The 19,435-nt window shown below is 40.1% G+C and overlaps 1 protein-coding gene and 1 non-coding gene across 4 annotated transcripts in view; both read right to left on the minus strand.

Moving 5' to 3' along the window:
- Positions 1–12,031: 12,031 nt before the first annotated feature.
- Positions 12,032–19,435, minus strand: part of DNAH5 (dynein axonemal heavy chain 5) — a 244,682-nt gene continuing 237,278 nt past the window's right edge. For all 3 annotated transcript variants that reach the window (XM_074329069.2, XM_088796437.1, XM_019713456.3), the window contains exon 79: positions 12,032–13,950. In XM_074329069.2, coding sequence (XP_074185170.2) covers positions 13,799–13,950 — 152 coding nt within the window. In that variant the 3' untranslated portion in view covers positions 12,032–13,798. The remainder of the gene's footprint in view (positions 13,951–19,435) is intronic.
- LOC141570986 (U6 spliceosomal RNA) lies at positions 15,414–15,520 on the minus strand. The gene has a single exon (XR_012495411.2). It is a non-coding gene; the product is annotated as a U6 spliceosomal RNA (small nuclear RNA).

A 19,435-nucleotide genomic window follows, 5' to 3' on the forward strand; every position in this document is an offset into this window, starting at 1 on the left:
GAAAAAGAAGCAGAAATGAATGAGTTGTAACTAACAAGCCTGGAGTGGAGATAAAATGGAATCGTAAACAACACTTAATCAAAGAAAAGAGAGAAGAGAAAGAGAAAAAGGAAAGAAAAAAAGAAGAAAAAAAGGAATAAGGAAGAGATAGAAAAAAAATGAAAACTAGTAAGATAGTAGATTTAAATCAAAACGTATCAATAATCTCATGAAATATAAATGGTCAGTACATTCCAATTAAAAGAAAGAAGTTGTCTGATTATATTAAAAAGCAAGAGTGAGTTATGTAAGAAACTTACTTTAAATATAAAAGAATAGATAAGTTTAAAAGGTAGAAAATTAAAGGATGGAAAATACAATAAAAAGAAAGCTGGAGTGGTTATACTAATATCAAACAAAGAAACATCAAAAGAAGGACTATTACCAAGGATAAAGGGAAATACTACATAATATAAAGAGGTCAATTCACTATGGAGACCTAACGACACTAAATGTGTGTGTATCTAAAAACAGAGCTTCAAAACCCATGAAGAGACACTGTAGAGCATCTTGTCAGTATCATTGGTGACATCTGGGAGCTTGCTAGAAATGCAGAGCCTTGAGCCCCACTGATTATAATTTGCATTTGTAACAAGAGCCCCATATATTCAAGTTCATATTAAAATCTAAGAACACCGATACAGTGCATTATGTCACATTTCTAATATAAAAAATAAAGAAAGTTAACCATGTGAGGTGATGGATATGTTAATTAACTTGATCGTGGCGATTATTTCACAATGTATACTGTGGGGACAGAGCCACAGAGAGCAGTTTTCAGGCTCTCAGCCTCATGTGGAAAGGTGCTGGCTCAGGTTGTAAATGGCCATCAACTGTGATTGGATGGCCATCAGCTGTAACCAGTGAGCCATTGGCCAGTAATATAACTGCCATGGCTACGCTAGCAGAAAATGGGGGGCTAGCAAGAAGATGGTGGCTGAGCTAGCAAGTGGCGGAGTGTGGATTGCAGATTGCAGAGAAGCGGATTGCTAACAAGTGAGATTATCTGGCAGAGACAAGTGGATGGCGGATTGCAGATTCTGTGGCTCCTGCCTCCTGTGTCTCCAACCCAGCTGCCAGTGAGAATATAGTGGTATGACTCCCCCATCTATGGCTCCGTGGGTGTTCCTTTTTGGCCTCACCATAACCTGCGTTCTTATGTGGGGAGCGGGAGCTGAGACCCCGCGTGACATATACATTATCAAATCACCAAGATTTACAACTAAAATATATAGACAATTTTTAATTGTCAATTATACCACAATAAATCTGGGGGGGGGGGGATCAATTAAAATATATATTCCACCACAAACTCTCTCACGTAAATTTAAATAAGATAAAATGATTCAATAAACCTATAAACAACTCAGTCTAATAATTATAATTATTTTAATTTAAAAAACTCTTTTAGTTTCATGGGTCCATAGATCAATAGAATTCAACAATAATTCATAATAAAGATTTGAAAGTTGGAGACTACATAAAAGACTGTTAATCTGACAAACATTCCAATATCATTTTTTAAAAGTGCTTTTGACCACCTCAACGCTCTTTATTGTGTAATTGCTCTAAACTGTTTGAACCACAAACATGTTTCCCCATTATTTTACTGATACGTGCTTTTAATAGTATTACCACTTGTTTGGACTTTAGAGATTCTGAATCCTTGCTGCTTGAGCAGGAGGCCCTGACCCTTCCCCCAGATATTTTGACTTTATTACACTGTGGTGAGACCTTAGCATCAGTATTTGTTAAAATCTCCACAAATGATTCTAACACACAGCCGGGGGGGGGGGGGGGGAAGAACCATTATTTTACTAAATTAAGATTTTTTTTTTTTTTCAAATAAACAAACTGGGTTGCAACCCAATATCAGTTGTTTATTTTACACCTCCCTTTTGTCATCTCATGTAGATGGTCACTGGTTTGTGAGTGAAATAATCTGCCTCACTAGTCAGAACTAGCACAAAGGAAAGGTGGTATCACATGACAACTTATCATATCAGCGTCCAACATCAGCAGTAAGTGGCATAATAGTACACATACCTGTCGTATGTATGAAACACCACGCAGAGGGAAACTGTAGAGGTTGGAAAGTGTCACTGGAACTGACTTACAAACGAGCTCATATCAAAACAATAACGACAAAAGGAAGCCCAAGAAATCAGTTCTCTTGAATTGATAACAAGAAGGGAATGACGCTGATGGGGATAAAGCTGGGCTTGCTGCCTTACGAGGAGGAGCAGAAGGACTCATCTGCTTACCATCAGGACCACCTCTTAAAGAAGCATCCTCAGGCCAGGTGATGGCCGCCACCTCCCTCCGCCTTGCCCAAACTGATGGGGAGGGGAAAGGACCTTTGCTGAGCACCCCTTTGTCATGGGCACTTTCTAATGTTTTGCCTCTGTTGTTCCTCGCTATAGCCTCACAGGGCTGTTTTTGCAGATGAGGAAACAATGTCTCAGAAACGCTAAGTTTCCCAAATTACCCAGCTAGTAAATGGTAGATGCAGGGTTTGAACCAGTCTGTGGACTCCAAATACTCCCCTTTCTCTGGTCGCCCTCCTACCTTCCAGCCATCACAGTCGTCAAGAAAGGGTGTGCCCTAGCAGCCAGCTGCGGATAAGAAGCGTCTCAGAGGGGGGGAAGTTATCCAGGCAGGCCTTCCAGGGCCAGGGGGTCCTCACACTCCCGTTCCTGTGGTGCCCCAGATGATAACAGCCACAGCCAGGTGACATGAGTTGGGCAAGAAGATGGTAAAGGTGGGAAATTTAGAACCTTCAGCAGAGTAGGGCTTAGAACTCTGATTTCTTCCCATGGATATTTTGTTGCAGACAAAATTCTGCACCTATGATTAGTGTCACAATGACATATAAAGATGCTCATGGTAACAGAGCCTTCGGGCAGCTGGGTGGAGCCTAGAAAACAGTGATTTTCAAATCAATTTGAAATACAGATAAGTGATTGACCAAGCCAAGACATTCAGGTTTATAACTATTGTCCTGAGGGGCATTTGGTTATGGCATTCCTGGTCTTTCACCTTGTAACAAAATAGTCTTCATTTCTATTGAAATAGGCCGGGATGGGTTTGAACCTGCAGCTTCTGTCCTGGTCTCACATATGAGATGCAGAGTTCTCCTTTGAACATGAAGTAAAATTTCAAAGACAACCTGTGATACCCATAGATCAACCAGGCCCCACATTGTAAAGATGCTTCAGTGAAAACTCTGGCTGTGTTTCCTGAAGGGCAAAAGAATAGTCTAGGCCAGTGAAGCATAACAAACAAAGGTCTCTTTAAGTCCAGGTGTCTATCTAGATGCAAGTATTGCTTCTCATCTTAAGCCATTAGCAGTTCAATCTCATGAGAGTCAAGGAAGTGATTGAAGGTGGTGACAAGATAGAGGAAAGGGTCTTTATGCTAAGACACAATCTGAGGCTTTTACAACTTGGCAAAGGTTTGCTCTGGTCTATATAATCCTGTAAACTACCTTGGGGATTATATTAGTGGCTGCAGACCCTATAATGTCACGCTCACCATAGAATGGCCTTCTGAAGCAAGGGCTGTGCTGTGGCCTCTATACCGGTATAACCATGAGGCCATCACTGCAGCAAGATACAGACCCCCAGTATAAACAGCTGTGTCGTCTGTGACACGGCTCTGTCTGGTGTCATATTTTTTCTATGAGATGTATGGTTATAAATTATAAGTAGGCTGGCATGAAATTATATTGCTAAGGTCCATTTAATTCCCAGGTGATTTCTCATTGTCTTTCACATTCCCCTACAGACCCACTCCTCTTATATAAAAAGGGATTTAAATATTCCTGAAATAAGCTATTTTTATTCGTATATAAGACATAGATTTTAGGACACTACATGTTTCTTCTATGAATTGTACATAATGCATACTTGTGTTTGCAATAGTTTATTTACATCTAAATGCAAACATGTATCAGCAGGAATCACAATAATGAACTGTGCAATGATTCTACACCTCTGACATCAACTTTCAAAAAGTGGGTCACTTTTCCACAGTCAGCCAAATTTATCAGTAAATCCCCCATTCTTCCGTGGTATCAATACTGGTCAAAACAGACGTTACCTGCTTTATTCCACTGAAGACTATGGGGAAAACAGATTAGAAAAACAAACAGCCAACAAAAGCACACCCAAATAAGCTAATGCAACTAGACAGAGTCATTAGCTATATTCTCCAGTTAATGCTCAATGTTCTGATTGCTAATACAACCAAAATACCTAGAAAAGAATTTTTGTTTTCCAAGAATATGATCACGCTTACAATGATCATCTTCTTAACATCCATCATTTGTACCATTTATAAATCTTTGGGAGCAGTGGTATAATGTATCAGGGGATATAAGATGTGAACAATACCAATTTATTATGTTCCTGAGACATTGAAAACACTTTTGCTATTTGCTAGAACAGCAAAAAGTTTCATTGGTGCATGCAAATGATCACTTTTCAAGTGATAAAACACTAAAATATTTTATAAACTCTTTTGCTACAGGTCTCCTGGGATTTGCTTTAAGTATTTGCATAAATAAATTATAAACAGATAGATCACAGTGGACCGACCTCTCTGAGTGAGGCAATGCTCCACGGAGTGAATTTTAAACTGTACCCAGCAGTAAAGAGGTGTGTTCAATATCAGCTAAAGCACGCATTTTGCTTCATAATCCTGCCCAAATCTCCTCATTCTGTGACTTTCAAGGCAGTCTCTTCAGTGTCCTTCATCACATTGCATCTTTCTCCCTTCTCAGTACTCATGAACTCTCTTTGTGGCCTTATGAAAATCGACTCCTGCACAAAGTATTGGGGAAAACTTAGTTGGCTTTCCAGACAAGTCCGTTTGTGGTTGCGTTTGCTACAAATGCTGTGCATATTAGCCTAAGTGAAGAAATGAATGAAGAAAGGTATGAGCAGTGTGCATACAACATTGCTGGAACAGGAACAAAGCAGCACGCTGTACGATATGTATGTCTTGTCTCTACCCACAGGACACACAGCAAAAATCAATAACGGGTCGCCCAGTGAAAAATGGCATTTGGCATGCCAATTAGAGGGAGGGCAAGGATCTACCCAACACAAACTCAAACTCGGAAACAATTAAGCAGGCATGCAAATCCAGAGCCGTGGGAAAAACTAATGGAATCCTAAATCAGGAAGGCACAAAGAGTTGCCGTTAGCCAAACCACACAGTGGTATTACAAATGTTCCTGAAAGGGAGGAGCAGATAGGACTCATAAATCCTTTAAGGCACTGAAATTATATTAGATCCTAATACTGTTGGCATTTTGTAATGCAGACTTTAAAATCCAGGGGATTAAGAAACTATTTATTAAAGGCTCATTTGAAGAATTTTGAGGGGATTTTTCATTTATTGTCTTGATTTGCCAGGGTAATACGGTCATGCACCGTATAACGACATTTGGTCAATGATTGAGCGCATATACTATGGTGGCCCCATAAGATTATGATGAAACTGAAATAGTCCTATCACCTAGTGGTGCCGTAGCTGTCATAACCGCTAATGTGTTTGTGGTGATGCTGGTGTGACTTAACCTGTGCCGCCAGTCATATAAAAGAGTAACGTGTGCAATTATGTACATCATACTGGATAATGGTGACCAACGACTATGTCACTGGTTTATGTATTTATTATACTATGCTTTCTATTATTATTTGAGAGTAGACTCTTTCTACTTCATAACAAAAGTTTGCTGTAAAACAGTCTGCCACGTTATACCAGCAGCACTGATCTCATGTTCGCCTCCTCTCTTGATGGCATCATTTCCTCTTGTGCTTGATTTAATGTCATGTGGTTTTCTACAGTAACGTGCTGTGCCAATAGGCTACACCATACGGACTAGGTGTGTAGTAGACTATCCCATCACCATCGAGGTTTGTGCAAGTGCACTCACTCTGTGACGTTCACACAATGATGAAATTGACTAACGATCTTTCACAGAAGGTGTGCCCATTGTTAAGCAGTGCAGGATTAATTGAATTCTTACTGTCTGAGGAAAAGAAACCTGATGCTTCTTACCGGTCATCCCACCCCACTCAGAATACTTCCTTCTACCCCTCAGTTTTCTGCCTTCCCACCAAGTCCCTTCATTTTCATGCAAATGAAAGGAAAGAGAAGGATTCTACTTATAATTACTGTCTACCTGGCTGCTCAGCTTCATGGTTGTCTGGGCTAAAGCACAGAACCAGAAACTCCCGTCACAGTGCAGAGTGGGCGAGCATACCTCCTGCGTGTGCATTGATAAGATTCATTGTGTTTAAAGGGCAACACAGAATGAGGCTCACCAGTAAAGAAAGGCAAAGAACATGTTTGTGGACTTCCAGTCTCCTAGCTAAATCTCTGATTCTAAAGCTGACCTTGAATTCTCTCCTATCTTTCATTGGAGATTATCTGTGGCTGCAATATGCAAATGTTGGATACATCAGGCACCAGTCAACTGACCAGAATGCATAAAGTTCAGACTTTCTAGAACGAAACACAAGAAAAATTACCAGCCCAAACTACTAGATTTTCCCATGTTTTCATAACCTCCTAATTTGTTTATTGGTTTTCCAAAGCATCTGGAGGACCATATTGTGAATATAAGTGTACCATTTGTTTACCCTTAACAGGCATTGTTTTGATGTGATGACAGAGGCTACTAATCAACGGTAATGAGTTGCATATATAATTGTAAAAGTTACTCCTAATACTTGTAAGAGAACAACATTTAAAATGTAATAGCAATTATGCACCTCATCAGGGCTTGACACAGGAAAAAAAGTGTATTGCAGATTTGGGTGAAGGGGGATATTATGTCTTTAAGAGAAAATTGCTTGTACATACATATATTGTAACATTTTTATCATTACGAAACATTTTTGTGTTGCAGAAATTTTATATAAACTACACTGTCAGTGTGCATTAACACATCTTTTTTTTTTAATAATGCTGCACCTTTAAACAAAACTTTATCATTGATACATTGTGGATGCCATTTACTTTATCTGTACTGCAAAATCCTGCAAGCTACTTAACAGTAAGATTCATGGTTTGCTCATCACATCTCTTAATGTTGAATTCTTTACAAAAAGATTTTTCCATTGCAAATAGCATTTAACACAAAGAAGTACTTCTCGCTCCAATGACTTACAAACATATGCTTTCAATCAGCCTCTATTCTGTGGTTGGCAACAGTCATAACAAGGTTTGAAATTATATTTAGAAAACAGTGCTCCTCAGCCCTGCTCTCCAGGCCAGGTTTTCTGTCACTCCTCCTTTCGGCACCATGCTCATCCTCTCCCTTTAGGGAGCAGAAGGTGAGTCCTCAATACTTAGGGGCCTGGGATGTTCTCCCCTTCTTCATATCTAAATTTAGACATCACCTCCACAGAGCGACCTGTCCTTGTGGCCCAATAAAACTAGGTCTCTCCAGGGAAAGAGTGTCCATAGTAGATGTTGTCCAAAAACACTTGGGCCATGGCTTTGTACCGCCTAATGGGGACATGGCCTTACGGATGCTGAGTCGGTTCAATGTTTGCCAACATTTCCTTAAGGGAGGCTCAAAGAAGACTGCGGCAAGTAGCTGTGGAATGATGTTAGCCCCAAGCATCACCATTGTATTTAAAGTAGGAGATGAGGAACAGGCTGGTGCCACAACCATGTAGGGTCGTTCTGAATGCGGCAAAATTTTAACTATCTCAATTATCGAAAGACCCTACTTGTATAGAGAGGCTCACCAGTCATGTTGAACTGCATAGGGGAGCCAGAGGGCCAATAAAAGCCAAGCAAGGACGTGTAGTGGCTGCTCCAGCTCAGGGGAGCTCCTAGCTGCTGTTACACTCTGTGTCCTTAATTAAAAATAAAAGGGGGAAAAGCAGGGAAATGGAGCCCACCAGCCAAAATCACCAAAGGGTCTTTCAGTCTAGGTGTGTGTGAAATTAGACGCCTGTCCCTCAGGCCAACACATTAAATGAATGAGCCTACTTTCACAGAAAGTATGGGCACTTTTCCATCAACTGGCTCTGCACTGGGCCCCGGGGCAGGGTTCAAATAAAAATATAATTAAGGTTCCGGTCAAGACGGCAGAGTAGGTAAACGCTGTGCTCACCTCTTGCCATGACCACATCAAAATTACAACTAAATTACAAAACAACCATCATTGAAAATTGCCTGAAGCCTGGCTGAACAGAAGCCCTACAATTAAAGACATACAGGAGACACCACATAGAGACTAGTAGGAAGGGCAGAGACGCAGAACAGGCTGTCCCCACACCCACGTGTGACCATTAAAAATAGGAAGGGACATCTTGGCTGTGGAGGATCCCCCCTGAGGAGTGAGGGGTCACAGCCCCACACCAGGCTCCCCCAGCCCAGGGTTCCAGTAATGGTAAGAGAAGTCCTCATAACCTCTGGCTGTGAAACCCAGTGGAGATTGTGGTTGAGTGAGACGGAGGGTAGCTGCAATCCCCGGCTCTCCTCTTACAGGGCCCTCACATGGACTTACCCACTGATGGTGTCACCTGCTCTGAGTTCCAGCACTGGGGCAGCAGCTCAAAAGACACCAGGGACAGGAACTGAATTGTGTGGCTGCAGGGTGAGACCTGGAGTCTCAGACAGAAGTGCTGACAGAGGCCATTGTTCTTTTGTTGAGCCCTCCCCTAACCCAGCCTGCAGTCGCCATATCTGCGTCTCCATCAACCTGGCTAACATTGTTTGCCCCACCCTGATGAATACCTGAGACCCTGCCCCACCCATCTGCAGACCCATCCAAGCTGCTTCCAGTGGCTTTTCAATACAAATGGACTGTCTTGGCTCATGCTACATATTTTCCTAAAATCTATCACAGGTTCACAAACCCTGAACAAGCAGCATCTGGCCGCAGTGTTTCCCATATCTCTTGCTAAATAGCTCCAAGCCTGCCAATAATAGCAGCTGGCCTCAATTCGCACCTTAGCTTCTCCCAAGCACCACCAAGCACAAGTAGCAACAATCTGCAGATCACTTTGTAGGTCATACCAAGTGGCCCCAGGAAGGGCACAGGCAGCAGCTGACCTTGACCTGCACTGAGTCCTCCCCCACAAGAGAACCCAGAACCAACACATCCAGTGGCCAGCTTCAGACCATACTAGAGCACCAACCAATCACCTCCACAAATGACACACCCAGAGGGCAGACTGCACAGGCACCAGAGCCCTGCTAAAGCAAATCCTGTTCCAGAGGATCAGCCCCTGCCCAGCAGCTCCTCCACTGTAGTCACAGCCAGTCCTCACAACCAATCAGCCAGAGGGTCAATCCCTCCCATTGATGTGCAAATAGCAACCAAGGTTCAACTACAATAGGAGGCCACACACAACCCATAAAAGGGACACACCTGGAGCACCTGGGTCAGGTGACCAGGGAGACTGTGCCACTGGGCCCCACAGGACACCTATTATATATGGCCACACTACTAAGCTCTCATAAGACTGTCAGCTGATTTGTCAACATAAACTTTGCAGGCCAGGAGGGATTGGCAGGAAATATTCAAAGTGATGAACAGCAAGGACCTACAACGAAGATTATTGTACCCAGTAAAGCTATCATTTAGAATTGAAGGACAGATAAGGAGAATAAAAATCCAAAAGACTTCCTCACCACCAAACCACTATTAGAAGAAATGTTAAAGGGACTTCTATATGAAGAAGAAAGATAAAAAATATGAATAATAAAATGCCAATAACTACATACCATATTTTGCCATGTATAATGTGTACTTTTTTGCCCAAATTTGTGAGGCAAAAATAAGGATGCACATTATACATGGGTAGTACTAATTCCATATCTATGTAAATGTTTTTAATTCTTTTATTTATGCTTATGAGTTAAAAGTGTAACTCTAGAAATCAATGATATCCATATGAAAAATAATACCCTAGAGTATGATAATCGGTGTTGTTGAACTTACGATGAACTTGCAATGACGAAGAGTTCTTTGCCTTCTATGATGTGTAAATATCGTAAATTTGTTACCAGTACATCAAATTTTTTGTCCCTTGTATCTGTTCTTGTCGTTTTGTAATTATGTGTTACATAAAACTTTTTGTACCATAATATGTTAAAAAATATAAACATTAAAATTCCTTTATAATACAAAAAACAAGTACCTAAATGTAAATTAATCAAAATTTGAATTAAATAATTAAAACGAAAGATTTTTTTCCCTGAAAGGTTGGGCCAAAACATGGGTGCACATTATACATGGGAGCACATTATATACGGCAAAATACAGTATCTATCAATAATTAATTTCAATGTAAATGGATTAAATTATCTAATCAAAAGACATGGGGGGTTTAATAGACAAGAAAACAAAACACTTACACATGCTGCTTACAGGGGACTCACTTCAGATCAAAAGACACACAATATATATATCACAAGAGACAAAGAAGGACCCAGTAATTCCACTCTGGGTATTTACCTGAAAAAAGCCGAAACACTAGTTTGAAAAGACATATGCATCCATATGTTCATTGCAGCATTATTTACAGTAGTCAAAATAATGAAAATCTGTGTCCATTAATCGATGAATGGATAAAAAAGAAGTCAAACATTTATACAATGGGGCAGTACTTGGTCATAAAAAAGAATGAAAAGTTGCCATCTGCAACAACATAGATGAACCTAGAGGGCATTATGCTGAGTGAAATAGGTCAAATAGAGAAAGACAAATACCATATAACTTCACTTATGTGTGAATTCTGAAAAACAAAATAAAGAAAGCAGAAATAGATTCATAGATACAGAGAACATTTTGATGGTTGCCAGATGGGAGGGGGGTTTGAAGGATGGGTGAAGGGGGGAAGGGATTAAGAGGTACAAATTGGTAGTTACAAAGTAGTCATGGGGATGTAAGTAAAGTGCAATATAGGGCTTACAGTCAAAAATATTGTAATACCTATATATGGTGTCAGATGGGTACTAGAGTAATCAGAGTGACCACTTCGTAAGTTATATAAATGTCTAATCACTACGTCGTACACCTGAAACTAATATAATATTGTGTATCAACTGTAATTGGAAAATAAAATAATTATTTAAAATAATCAAAATATAATAACTTCTGTAGTCTGTGTTCTCCATCTCCTCCCAAAAAATAAAATAAACAAATAAATGGGGATGCTGTAGTGTGGCTTCTGCCTCCTAATCTTGAAAACACCCAAAACGCTACAGGCTCCTCTGTTCTTCTCACTCATGGCACCCACTATTTTCTTTCATAGCTCTTAATGCACAATTTTAATATTTCTCTATGTATCTCACACATGTGATGTTACGCAATCATAATTGAGATGACATAAAATTACATATCTGTATAATTGCTTATTTTCTGTGTTTACCTCTTATGTAAATTCCATGAAATCAGCGACTGTGACAGTTTTTTCCCACCATCATTCCACCAGTCAACCAGAGTGCCTGACACACAGCAGGTGCAAAATAGATAATTTTTACTAAATCAATAGACAGATGAAAAAGACTGATCTATCACTTTGCAATGGCACCATCACCTGCACTGTTGTTTTTTCCATATCCCAAGCAGTCAGCGACTTTCTCCATCAGCTGGAAGATTCAATCAATGGATCCTCACTTGCCCCAATCCAGTAGAATGGAGAGCACCCTTCAGTGGGTGGGAGCTGGCAGGTGGAAGGTGCAGGTGAAACTGAAAGGGGCCTCATTGGCTCCTCACTGCTTCATAGACATTCCTGGTTGAACAGTTCCTAAAAATTTCTAGTTGTTTTCATGTTGTGCTTTTCTACTTTGGGTCTCCAAAACTCATTACATATACGCCAACAAGGGTATATCACCAAATTACATGAAGTATACATTTTCAATTTATTTGATATAAAATCGAGTTTTGAAAGCTTAATTCTGGGTATTCAATGGTGTTCATCCCCTTTCTAATAAATAGCAATCAATTCAGATATTCATTAACAACTTTTTTATTAATTTAGATCATTTCACAATCTAAGACTTTTATTCTTTCCCTACATTTTTAATATTATTGTCTAATCTTTGTGCACATGCAAATACATTTTACAGTTCATTACATGTTCTTCAAAATAAAATGATGATCTTACCACAATCCACACAAATCAACTGATATATTAATTCAGACAAAAGAAGCTGCTCAAATGAAAACAGCATTATCCAAGATGAGTACGAGTCACACGAATCACTCAGGCCAAACTCTCATCATACTTAGCACTAAGATGATACTTGTCACAGAGCAAAGCCTAGTGAAAGAGACCCACACCTATCTCCTTGTAACCCCTCCCTCCCTAAGAAGACTTTTATCACCAGAAACAAGTTATGTAGATCTAAAGTCAATCAAACATTTGTAAACCACAATTCTAATTTAATACTGACCACGTTTTCTAGCCAACAGATTATAGATGAAACAGGTTATAGTTTATAAACAGAATTTAAAATAAAAGCATAGGAAAATTTCCTTAGATAATATTTTCGAAATTAATGAAAGCCCATGTGAAGTCCCCATGCACAATCTAAGACTTTTATTCTTTCCCTACATTTTCTTCCAATCACTACATTTTTTTCAAGTCAACTGAAATCTTTACCATGCTATCACACGTTTTTATTTTTTAATATTATCATCTAATCTTTGTGTACATGCAAATATATTTTACAGTTATAATCACAGTACTCAGTATTTTGTTAACTATATCTTTCAATTAATAGTCTGTGCTTACCATTTCCATATTGTAAAATTTTAGGTATTATTTTTATGGCTGCCTAATATCTCCTAACTTCCTTAAGCATAGCCTTATTATTGAATATTCAGAACATTTCCTTTTTCTTTCTGTTACTAAATGTATTTTTACATATAACTTTTTCAGCTTTGTAAATGGTTTCCGTGGTATAGACTTCCAGGAGAGAAAATAAGGATCAAAGCATGTGAACCTTTTTATGGCTCTTTCTGTGCTTAGTCATTCAATTATCTCACAAAAAGGATGGGTTGGTTTACATTGCTCTAGGAATCTGTGAGTGAATCATTTTTACAAAGCCCTCACCACAATTTTCTTTTGGCTTTAATTTGTTTCTTACAACACATATCACTTAGTATCTCATTATTAATTATCAAGTGCAGTTGAACATTATTCTATATGCTTATAGGATTACATGAATTGTCTATTCATCCATTCACATTCTTATCCTATTCTTCTATTTCCTTCCTTTTTCTTTTTTAAGTCTCTTTAATTGGCTGCTTGAGCCATGGACATAAATCTCTTAACCTGACCTAAATGCAAAAAGGCAATAAAGGCAAAATCAGCACAAACTCGTTGTCTTCGAAAACTGGGCTGTCACCAGTAATACATTAACAGAAGAATAATTCCTTCCAGGGAACTATCTTCTGCTTAACCTCATCAGTCTTTAGAGTTGAGTGAAGAAGAAAATGTATAACAGTGGATTTGAGGGCCACGCGTCATTAGGAAGTTGTCCATTTTACTTTTAAATCACCAAGTGACTTTTCAACAAACACAGTGATTGGTTATTAATGATGAAACAGGTTAAATATAATTGAGCCTCAGACTGAGGAGCAGGGAAAAGCTATGCAGCTTATGAATCATAAGGAACAGGATTTACACACTGTTCAGCGCTCACAGAAGAATGAAGGTTATGATAGTTCAGCTCCTGCATTTTCTGAAGTCTTGGGTGGGGGACAGGCCCCACGTTACTTGACATCACAGAGAAGGGCGACCCCGCGCAGCACCCAGTGTTCAGGGGCCTGGGCCACCCTGAGGTCCACAGAAGCGATGTAGTTTAAGTCCGTTCGGACTGGCTTCTTGTAGATGGGGCAGGAGTAAAACCGAGGATCTCTTAGAGCTACAAAAACAAAAATCATAAAAGAAAAAAACGTGGTGAATTCCTAAGGTAAGCAGCACAAACAGTGCAGAGCCAAATGCATTCCAAAGAGAGGTGGGTTTGGTAAAATAAGGAACGTTCTCCCCGACGTCAGGGGATCCCTAGATGTGAAGCTGACGCTACTACGGGTTTCCGGTGGGTCTGAGAAGACACCCGGACATTCTCCCGTTTACCCCAGTGGCCTCCTGTCCCCTGACAGTAAGCCCTGCCCCTGTGACATGACGATGAACTCCCTTTCTGCCTCCCGCTCCTTTCCACCTGTCAATTCAACATCCCTCCCCTCCACCCTTCCTCCGATACTTCCCCACCAAGTCCTAAACTCTCATACCCTCTCTGTCTTCCTTTAGGATTTGCCCGTGACACAAGGCACCAGTCCCTTTTAATCAGGCACTTAGCACCACTGCGCACTATTTCACTATTACTGTTATGTGAAAATATGGTCTTCACCCCTCTGTGCCATAATCCAAACCACATTTGAAATCCCAGGACAGCTGGTCTGAGTTCTCCACATGTGTAAAGGAATAAAAATGACTGGGAAGCAGAGTCATGGCAGACTTCAGCTCCCTGAGACTCAATCTACCTTTTTGGCATTTGGAATAGTGGAGTTTCCAAAATGACACGTGCCATGGAAGACACCCTGCGGATGTCCATCCTTAAAGATGCTCTCTAATGCACTCATCCCTAAGCAAAAGCTCTCTTTCTAGCCTCGGACACCCCATGTCAGGGGCAGATCCCAGTCTTGTGGGGTCTTAAACTTACACAATTTGGGGAAGTGGTCCTTTAAGAAAAGGAGTAGGAATCTACAAACACAAAAGTGTGCTTTTGGGGGGCGGCCGGTTAACTCAGTTGGTTAGAGCACGGTGCTCTTAACAGCAAGGTTGCCGGTTCGATCCCCACATGGGCCACTGTGAGCTGTGCCCTCCACGACCAGATTGAAACAACTATTTGACTTGAAGCTGATGGGTCCTGGGAAAACACACTTAAATAAATAAAAGTTTAAAAAAAAGAAAAGAAAAAGTGGGCTTTGGAGGGAGCCTCTGCATTGGGCAACCTTGGAGTTCCAGCTCCGTTAGCTTCTGGTAAAGTCCACTCTGCCCAGAGTTTATCTGCACATATTATAACACCCATCTCAGGAAGCAGTATATTATTTGCCCTTCTCTCCCAGATTACACACTTTTTTTCAGGACAAAAGTTGTCTGCAATCATCCTTGTACTCCTCTGGAAGGCCAATATTATAAATGACCCTCATGTAACTATGGAGACAAAGAAAACGGTCATTTGCTTTGGTGAATTAGTGTTACAAACACGGGCATGAAACACAGAAACAGTCACTTTCTAACTGCAAGACATCAAAGTGACTGAATTTATTTCCCCAAACTAACTTGCTCAATAACTTAGCTTTTCCTTTCCTTTTTAAAAAAAAAAACTGAGGGGAATGCTTCATGAATTTGCGTGTCATCCTTGAGCAGGGGTCATGCTAATCTTCTCTATATCCTTCCAATTTTAGTATACATGCTGCTGAAGCGAGCACTAATTTAGCTTTTTCTAACACACAAAAGCAAGGCTCTCTCAGAAGTTAGTCTCATTTTTTTGACCCAATAAAACCTTCAACCTGCTGTGCCATGTATTCTCATGCCTCCACTATAATTAATTTTATTGGAAGTTCAACATTTGGCTATGATAGTGTTATAGACAAATTTCAATATAAAATAAATATTTTAAAGCAGTGATTCTTAACCAGGAACTACTATAACACCCCCCCCCGGGGGGGGGGGGTTATTTGCCACTATCTGGAGACACTCTGGGTCATCACAACTGGGGGGGTAGGGGTGCTATTGGCATCTAGTGGGTAAAGCCCAGGGATCCTGTTAACATCCAGTGACGCACAGGACAGCCCCTCACAACAAAGTGTTACCTGGACCAAAAATGTCAAACATACCAAGGTTCAGAAACCATGTTCTAAAACAAAGTGACAGATATTTTATGGTATTGTAAAGTCGTGCATTTGTTCAATCTCATGAAATGAATCATTAGAAACAATCTAAATAAATGTAATACCTAATTTTTAAGCCTAGGCATTACTTTTAAAATTACCATGGGGATATCATGGTAATAATTAGGCAAATATATGAATATATGTTGAATGACAGTAAATTCAGAAAATGCAGTCAATACTAACTCTACTAATTGATTTATTTAAACTCTTTAATTCTAGGATCTGTAAACACAGAACAAGTATATAACTGATGGTTCTTCTGGATGAAAATTTGACTCACAACCAATTTCTAAATTTTGAAGTAAGCCCTTGGAGTTTTATAACCAAATGATAATTCGAATCACACCTTGGGAAGTATTTGACTACTTGGATTTTAACCCCAAAAGAAAACCAGAATTGGAAAAAATCATGTTCATTTCCATAAGCAGGTACAAAGTCTCTGAAATATCGATCCAATTTTACTTATTTTTCACTGCTGCAGAACTGCAGGTGGCCAAGCCAAGTCACAGCATGCACTGAACTTCCGCAGTAGATTAGAAACCACCGAAAATGAAATTTCACCGTGAAAGTGCTGACAGACGCTAAAGAACCACATAAACAGATGATTCCAAACCATTATGCCTGGTTAGACAAATGACTCTGAAGAAGAAAATAAACATACTATGTAGGGAGAGCAAATCAGCTAAATCTGTTTAAAGCCTGAGGGTTCCAGGGGAGGAGCAGAGAGAAGTGGCTGTCTGAATTGGTGAGCTATCGGCTTTAAGAGCCTGAAGATTTGAATAACACACCTGGAGGGAATTTCATTTTCTAACTCGGTAACTCCCCTCTCTACCCTACATTCTTCATCCAAATGGTAACAGAGTATCATTACATTATATAGTCCATCCACTATCCAAAATAACCAAGTTACCTGGAGATCCCCTATGTAACCTTTAAATCCTTCCTAATATTTGCTAATAACATTTAAATTATTAAATAGTGCACTCTTACTTACATATTTTTTTTAATCCTTCAATAAGCACGTGAGATAACATATTATAATGGTAATAATAATAAAATTATTCATTGTATGCTATGTGCTGGACATTGTCAGTTGAATTCTCTTGTTAACAACCTTATGAGACGGGTACCATGGTTAAACTCATTTGACAGAAGAGAAAACTGGAACATGAGGAGCTGAGTTACACGTCCTAGGTTACAAAGCTGTAGGTGGTAAGATAAGAATGGAGCCTGGCCGGAATGGACCCAGAGCCTGCCCTCTTAGTCTCGGCGATAGTTGGGACGGAGTAAGCATATGTGCCTTTATGTCTTTGCAGGAAGATGTGAAAGTGAACTGGGGATAACTAGACACCTGACTTCAACTTGTGGCCTATTTGAGTCCCTTCCAAAGCCACATGACTAATTACTAGGATGATAAAAGCCAGGAGAGCTACCAATTATCCAGGTGCCTGGCTCACTGTCTGTTACCTGAGAACGTGAGGCAGCATGGCGGAAGGGGGCCATAGGGAGTGAAAGCTCTCATCCACACAGGGCAGGGGCTTTTGTTGCTGAACCACCTCTCAAAATTCAGGTCTGAGTGTACGATGTGCAGCTAAATCCAAACACTGAAACACCAGTGCTTGGAAATGGAGAATGGTTGACTCGATTTGGCCAAAGCGTGTGGATGAGAGAGCACGATCTCTCAAATCCTCAAAAAGCTGAAGTAGGGCTTTTTTTATGAGGCTTAGGAGTAAGGGAGGGAACCGAGGGGAAAGTGTGTTCCTTAGTCACACAGTTCCTTAGGTAACAATTTGTCCAGCCAGAGTTCTGAACGTAAAGAGCTGCTCACAACTTTCTTAAACGCATGTATTCCTTCTGTGAAACAAATTCATAAACTCTCCTCGTGACCCTGGAGTTATCACCTCCCGTTTGACAAAGAAACAGGACATCAGCCACACAAAATTATATTGTGAGAACAAGGGCTGCTGGGTTGAAGAGCCAAGATTCTGCAAAATATCTCATAATTGTGTGCCTGTGATGTTATCTTTACAGTGAAAATAAGAAACTAGACATCTTGTGACCAGCGCCATCATTTAAGCCATCATTGTTTTGTGCCCAACTAGCCCTATTTTTCTATTTTCCCAGGTAAAGTGTACTTTTACACATTTCGCCTGGAACTCACTTTACAGGCAGGCCTACAGAACATGGCTAATATATTTTCTTAATCTTTGACTATAAGCTATGTGACAACCAAAGCACTTGAAACATTTAGTGCTTAAAGCCTACATCTCTATCTCTAGGCTCTGTGATTTAACACCTGAACATGTTTATTGTGAGCTGCCAGTTTCACTTTCACTGTGTCCACTTCATCATGTACCTGAGAAAAATAAACTCATGACTTCAAAGTGCAAGGGGCTGTCCTCATTTTCCATTTAGCCGTGATTTTCCAGCTTTACCCCAGATGCCGCTGGGGCTCCCTTAAATACAGCATCTTAAATGGAATACTAACCACAGGAACTCCCCAAGGTTTGAACCCCTCCCACAACAGACAAATGTGACTCTAATACCAGCATTGGTAGCCAGGAATCATAGGCAAATTACATAATGTCTCTAGGCCTAATTTCCCTATCTGTAAATAGGGCATCGTACCTTACAGAGTTGCTGTAAAGATTAAATTAATATATGTGAATACCTGTCATAGTATAATGTCTACAATACAGTAGATGCCCGAGGTGTGTTATATTTCTGCCCCCAACCTCTCACCTCTCTCTTTTTCTCTCCACACACATACACATACTTACCTTTTCACTAAAACAAATTCCCCAGACTCATGTTCCCCATGATTTTCACAGAGTTCTAGGTTTACCAACTGATACAGAATTAAATGCTGTGGGGCTCAGGAAGTAACCAGTCACCGCATGGGCCCAGCCCCACATTTGCAGTGTTGGATAAGGGCGGGTCACTGGGTGTTCTTAGAAACACTATTTCCCTCACAGGAAATAGCCTCATTAGCTGCAGGGACCCTGAGCTCCTTCCCACCTTACTTCATGACCAGAGGTATATATAAGTCTCGTGTTGTTCCCCCAAAACGTTCTAATCACCATTTTCCTATCACATCAGCTACAGCACTGCAGTTCATTTTGAAGCCTCACTCTGTCCATAGAGTAAATCTGTAAGGGGACAATATTTCCTATTCTGCCTCTTTTCAACTTCCTTTGAGAACAGAGAGAGGATCTGAGTTGGTGTGGGTGGTTTTGCCTTCTTGGTGAATGTAGTGCATACAATTTGGGTGACTTCCCATGATGTCCTGACAAAAAACAGAAATAAACATTTGGAGATACATCACTCTATTATTTTTAGAGTTACAATAAATATCTAGATATCTTTTTGAAAATAAATAAGCCAGTCCTATGTATAAAATTCAATGATGAATTATTTAAACTGAAAATTGCTCTTCATGTAACAGAAAAA

Source organism: Rhinolophus sinicus, chromosome 3 (assembly GCF_057876585.1).
Source record: "Rhinolophus sinicus isolate RSI-liver-muscle chromosome 3, RSI-T2T, whole genome shotgun sequence".
Taxonomy (NCBI): Eukaryota; Metazoa; Chordata; class Mammalia; order Chiroptera; family Rhinolophidae; genus Rhinolophus; species Rhinolophus sinicus.